The following is a 6462-nucleotide window of genomic DNA, read 5'->3' as shown; positions in this document are numbered from 1 at the left end:
TATTTTTTACATTTTAGCTAAAAATGGCATAATAATACTTGAATAACCACTGGGAACACTTAGAATAGATCAAAAGATGATTGGAGTGGAATTTTAAGATAGAAGAAGATTTGTTGTGTTTTTTTTCTGGCACTCAGATGAGAAGCAACTCAAGTTTTAAATAAATTAAGTGTTTTAAGCTAAAAGAAAAAAAAAAACCTATTCAACATGCCGCTCTCCAGAACAATGTCCTGGAAAGCGACACAGATTCACACACAATGAAATCACAATTTAAAAAACTACTGGAAATGCTTTTAAGATAGCTTAATAAATGATCTGAGGTTTGCTGGTCAACATATGTCTGCAAAGAACAAACCAGAAGCTTCTGGATGACAGTAAAGATCTAATCGTTCTAAACTGATTTATTGTTTTAAAAAAATATTTTTTTCCTTAAAGTGGCTCCAGATGTACAGATATGTACTTGACAGTCAAACGATTCTTAAAAATGTATGAAGTGCAGATATCCCACTGTTCTCCCAGCTAAAGACTGTTACACTGAGCTGTGTGTTGCAGTGCAGATGCAGCAGTTTGACCCTGATGTGCTGTGAAATACAGTCAGGGGGAATGGAAACCTGCACGCATAGTTAAGTAAAGGTGCTCCTGTAAAATGTACTAATACATGACTGTGACCAAATGTGAAGAAAATAATTCACAGCTTCTTTCTGACTGGCGCCAGGAAGTGAAAGTGTTACTTTACGTACTTTTCAAAATGGAACACCTGAGACGACAGTAAAAATGTTAAGTCTGTTGCTGTCAATCATCAGGTGACATTTGACACAGATCATGAAACACACACATATACACGCACATACACACAGGCCTGATCCCTTTCTGCTGCCACTACTGTGCGATTTGCCAGAAACTCTGTACTTCCTCCATCCTTTTTTCTTTTTTCCTCCATCCTCCCCCTCTGGTGCCGTTTGACCCCCTAGCAGCTGGAGGAGGTGCTCGGTGATGTGTCCCAGCAGATCCTCTAATGTGGCGACAGGCACAGGGACCAGCAGGCTTCGTCAACCAAAGAGTGCAGTAGTCTCAACATATGGAGTCACCAGGTTTTGTTTCTTGTTGTTCGCCAGGTTGCTCTAACAAGGAACACATGATGCATGCATCGAGCTGCAGAGCTAAGATGGATGTTAATTACAAACAGGCATGTGTGGAAAATATACGTTTAATAGCAGAGGTACAACATGCTTTTGTAGCACAAAGAGTTTCCATGAGACTCGCTGTGCGCCATAGGCTTTAAAAATCACAAGGCTCTTTGGCTCCCTTACAGTTTTCGACTTCCTTTAACTGTAATGAAGCTAGTTTCTCAGTAATAAAATGGCCTAAGACCTTATTTTCTTAAATAGCTCCTCCACAGTAAGAACAATGGTATTAAGGGGCCCAGTGGGTTAGACAGGGGAGCAAAAATGGGAAGAAAATGTAATTAATAGAACTATTATTCCATCAAATCTATCAAAACATAAACTATAGCCCCACGTCTTCCAAGCCTTATATCTCAATCTTTTTCCAGGCTCCTTTCTGCATTTCCTCTCATTTATTACCTTTGTAAAGTCACAGGAAGTGAGTTAAATGAATGTGGTATCGTTAAAACAAGGCATGAGCTGACCTTTCCTCCCACACAGCTCTCTGTTGTTCCGTATTTACAGAGTCTAGGCCCATTTGTGGAGAACAATAGCTGGATTATAATGTGCGGCAGTCCCCCAGGTTGGACAGGGCAGGAGGAATTATTCTAAACCACTCCTCATTCTTGCAGACCTGACTTATTTGCCATCCATTAGAGCTCGCGGAAGAGAGCGAGAGAGAGGGGGGGGTACCCACTTTTACCAAAATGCCGTCGCCTCAGAAGTGCGTGAGAAGAAGAAAGAACAAGTACTGCTTTCGTGCGCCTGAATATATGCATGTTTTATTAAGCGGGCTGAAATTACCCTGAGAAAAGTCATGATAATGAGACATCCAAGAAGTTTGGGGCAATTTGGAAAAACCTTAACTGCTACTCCTGCTCCACCTCCCTCTCCTTTGGGCCAGGTGGAAATAATATTCCTCCTTGTACGATCCCTCTGCAGCGGAAATAACGTTAGCGCCGCTGCAAGCATCCTTGTTCCCCATCTATCAGCGCATGCTGCCGACCCAGCCGGCTCAGGAGGAAACATTTGGAGAGGAATGTGTCAGACTTCACCCCTCCAGCAGTAAAGAAGGGAAAGAGCTGTAGATGTGATAAGTAGTCATAATGGAGGTCAGTTGCTGTTTACTCAAGCAGGGTCATATAATCCCCGAGAGCAGCAGTTCCCTCCCTAACTGAATTTAATGGCCACTTCAATTAACATTCATGTAGAACAACAAGGCGGACTGTTTTCAGTCTCTTTCAGCTGTATGCTAATGTCCACATTCTCATAAGGAACTTTATTCCTTCATTTAATTTTTTTAAACGTCTCACTGTCTGGCTGTGTTGTGTGTTTATGTGTGTAATGCTCATTAGTTTGTTTGGGCAGTTGGCACCGATGGTGTTTTCAGACCACACACACTCTTCCTGCTGGTTAAATGGATTAAATAGAATTCCATTTGCTCCTTTTAACCTTCAAGAGAACCATGGAGCTCCCTACAAAGTGTGCACAGAGGCATTGGGATTGTGTCTATTGAAATGATAATCCACTTCATGCCTCCTCCTAGCCTGACTTGTACCATTTACCTCACATATAAATAACAGATTTTTTTTGTTATTTGACAGCTGCTTGGTGTTAAATAGCATCTGATGAGGCTGGACCTCCGATGGATGTTTGGCCAAAGAAGCAGGGCTGTCGGTGGGGGTGAGGCTTTGCCTTGCTGAAACCTTACAAGTGACCTTACAATAACATGTCAGCGCACACAGTGGGATGTGTTTGTCTTGCCCAACCTCTTTTTTTCTGAAATCTCTTTTATTTTGTCTTTCTTTTGGGTAACCAAAATGTGGAGGCGTTCCACACCCCATACATACCCGTTACTTTGTTATTTATTTATTTGTAATTACAGTTGTAGTAAATTAAAACATTCAAATTTTAAAATTCCTTTAAAATCTTTTTTTTATCATGGATCAGACTTCTGACTAATTTACATGCATATAATTGTATTTTTTTTTAAATCTTTTTTGTAAATTTTTCCTCTTTTTATATCTTTTTAAACATTTTGATTACAAGGAACACTTGAAATTGAAATATTTAATGTTTTTATTGAGCCAATATTTTCATTGTGGGATTGATTTATTGACAATGAAAAAAAAGTATGGATTCTTCTCTGAAATTGTTTTGGTTAGTTAACTTTAAAGGGAGAAAAAGGCAGAATACAGAGGGCAGCACCTTCAAACCACATGTGGAGAATTGGGCTATTATTTTCAAAATAAGTTTCATTTTTAATTTAAATTAAAAAAAATAATCACCTTTTTTATCTGAGTTAGATTTTGGAGAACTTCTATGCTTCTATTCATTTAATATCTTCTCTGAGGTTCCCTACCTAACTGTAACTTATCGTAAAGCAATAATAGCACCACTACTGGATGCATGGTCATTCAGTTGCATTTTTAAGGCAGTAACTTGACTTTAACCCATTTATGTCTGTACCGAGAACGGCTGACTCTTGTTGCCCAAATGCTCAGACTGAAACCTAACTGAATTAATTTCTTTGAATACCTTTAAATCCAAACCGATAGTTCTAGATGTTGACTTCATGATACGAACATACATATTTTTTTTGTATAAACCTGTTTTGTCTTCCATTTGTTTTGTTTATTCAAGTAACCTTTATTTTGTACTTGCTGCTGCCTCTTGGCCATTGCTTTTAATCTTAATGGGATTTTCCTGGTTTTAAAAAAAGGTTAAATATATTTTTTTTAAACATTTGAACTCAAATGCTTTACTAATACAGTGGTGATCCTCAAAAGTCACTTGGACTCATCGTGTTTGGACATGTTTCTAGAGTTGTTTTTTAAGCAAAAAGCTGATTTGAACCACAGAAATCGGTCCCATCTTTCTGTGTGTGCTGTACTTGTCACAGCCTGCTTAAATCATGATGCTGCAGTCCTATGCCGACTTATCAGAATACCAAATCAGGCAGCCAGGATGTACCCGTTTAGTATGAACTTTGTTTTTTATGTACGGCATCAAGCGTCTCATTGTTTCCCTCCTGTGTATGATTCTTTGAAAGGCAGAGTGTTGCCAGACGTTGGCGCCTGACTTCTTGAAGATTAAGAGTTGTTCTCAGTTTTGTTTTTATGTTACCCTTCTTCTCACCCGTGCCAAGACCCATGAGCACAAACACGCAGAGACACACAACCTAACCAGCCCTTTTTTCTGCAGTTAAATGTTGATTACCGGTATGTTGGTGGCAACAGCGATGGCTGGCTGGGTTTGAAGAAAGCCAAGCCAGGGGACGACTGCGATAACAAGCCCTGAATGAAGCCTCCGCTCACCCCCAGACTCTGCTTCGAGTTCCCTTCCCGTGTTCCCCCCAATTTCATTCTGTTCACCTCGGATGTGCCTCATTGAGACCCCACATAGCTTTGTGGCTATTTCACTTCCACTTTGTTTTTCATTAGGGATTCTTTTGAGCGACCTCGGAAGGTCTTTGTGCATTGTTCCTTTTGATTAAACTTATAGAAAGTCTGGCGTGGGCGGCTGCACGTCACAGTAAGAATAGGAGTTTCTTTTGCATGCATGTGGCCTGTCATGCTGGCATTTTCTTGCATCCATTTCCAACAGCTGCAAACTTTCTCAGCATTGGAGGCAGAAGCAAGAAGCCCTGATTTCTTTTTTTTTTCTTTCATTCTTTGAGACGACCCAGTACTCCTGTAAGGAAATGGAAAAATGTGTCCCCATCTGACATAAAGAACAAGAGGAGAAATCATTTCAGGAGCTAGGAGTATAATCTGTCCTATTTCATAGCAGGGCTACTGCTATTCCAGACTGGAATTTTGCTCCATGCAGGGAAACTGATTTGATTTCCTTATGCAGACGGATGGATGGAGGTATCAACCTTGGGTCAAAACTCCAGCTTGTGTGTACTTCAAAACTTGTTGATAATTGCATTGTTGCATCTTTATTAGCTATTTGTTCAGTGCTGTTTATGTTTTAACTTGACACAATTGAAGAATAACCCTAATTAGGATCTAAATGGCTGAACAAACTTTGAATAAAGTGAACTCAAAGTTTGTGCTTTGTTGGACATCTTGTTCAATTTTTTTAAATGCTTCAGCCGACTTCAAAGTATTGCATGATGAGTTCTGATCACTGCAGTTTGCTCCACACAAGGTCAAGCTGGGCCATTTATTTCTTTCATTCATTTAAACTCTAAAGCCTTCATGGTAACGAGAAGGACAAACTTTAGTTTTAAAAAGGAAGAAGCACAATTATTTAACACAGAGAAAGAATCAACCACAAGACGTCCAGACAATAACCACAATGTTTATTTTACTCTGCCCCCAAGTGGGCAAGATGGATATCTACGTTTCCATGCTGGTCACATTGATGAAAGGACAAAATGCCTTTGTGAGGACAGTTGTTAATAAAGACAGAAAGACCAAAGAGACAGACTGGCAGGCAGAGCAGGACAGAGGGCCATGACCTTTGCACAGCCCAGTAGCAAGGTAGATTTGGAAGGCACTGAACAAATTGTCACTGTGAAAGGGCGAGTACCACATTGTAATGACAGGCTAAACAGCTCCACGATGACAGATTGATTTCAGACAATATTTCTGGATTGTCAAGAGGCCCCTGTGCTGTCAGTGAGAGCTTTCCCAGTTCCTCCGCCACCCCCCTCCACCCAGCTCTTTCCTCTCTTTCTTCTCACTCTGTCATTTCTGTCTCTTTCTTTATTCTTCACCCACTGATCATGTACCCTTTCTTTTCCCTCCCACTCCTGTCTGAACTGCCTCACTTGCCCAAATGCTCTCCTATATTACAGCCTGTCACTGCTTCCAACCTGAAAAGACCTTGTTGACAAAGGAGCTGGTGTGAAATGTTTCCTAGGTCCGTGGAGATTGTCTGGGCTTCAGTCTGCACGCTGGTGCAAGGTTTCCAGAAGATGTAGAAATGAGGGATCCTGAGGGCCTGGCTTAGCCATCATCATCAGTATCATAGTTGTGACCACAATGCACACGGAGACGGTCACTTAGGTTCCCTGGTGACGCCGCGTCTGGCTCAAAATGTCCTTGTTTACATCCTTCGGTGCTTTGTTGTTGAATACAATAAGCCAAGTGCAGATTGGAAAATGTTTCTATCAACTGTAGAATGCAACAGGGTTGAAGACAGATGGAAGAGGAGGAGGTGACAGTGAAGAGCGGGATGCACCTCTCTGCTTACAGAAATATGCACCAAAACAAGCAAAATCTTAAATAGATTCTGACCCAGCTAGATTAAATCTAAACCTTAATTGTTCATCTAATTTTGTTCTTTT

At 40.6% G+C, this 6462-nt stretch overlaps 1 protein-coding gene across 4 annotated transcripts in view; it reads left to right on the top strand.

The window, feature by feature from the left end:
- Nucleotides 1-6462, top strand: part of LOC112149125 (fibroblast growth factor receptor-like 1) — a 25543-nt gene that overhangs the window by 2211 nt on the left and 16870 nt on the right. Inside the window, exon 2 of one of the 4 annotated variants that reach the window (XM_024276623.1) lies at nucleotides 975-1091. The exons of 2 other annotated variants lie outside the window; for them this stretch is intronic. In XM_024276623.1, coding sequence (XP_024132391.1) covers nucleotides 1079-1091 — 13 coding nt within the window. In that variant the 5' untranslated portion in view covers nucleotides 975-1078. Of the gene's footprint in view, nucleotides 1-971; nucleotides 1092-6462 lie in introns of all 4 variants that reach the window. One more of the 4 variants, XM_024276614.2, reaches the window with a different exon arrangement.

Source organism: Oryzias melastigma, linkage group LG22 (assembly GCF_002922805.2).
Source record: "Oryzias melastigma strain HK-1 linkage group LG22, ASM292280v2, whole genome shotgun sequence".
In the NCBI taxonomy this organism is placed as follows: domain Eukaryota; kingdom Metazoa; phylum Chordata; class Actinopteri; order Beloniformes; family Adrianichthyidae; genus Oryzias; species Oryzias melastigma.
The sequence above is the reverse complement of the archived record's forward strand: the minus strand, read 5'-3'. Positions and strand labels throughout refer to the sequence as shown.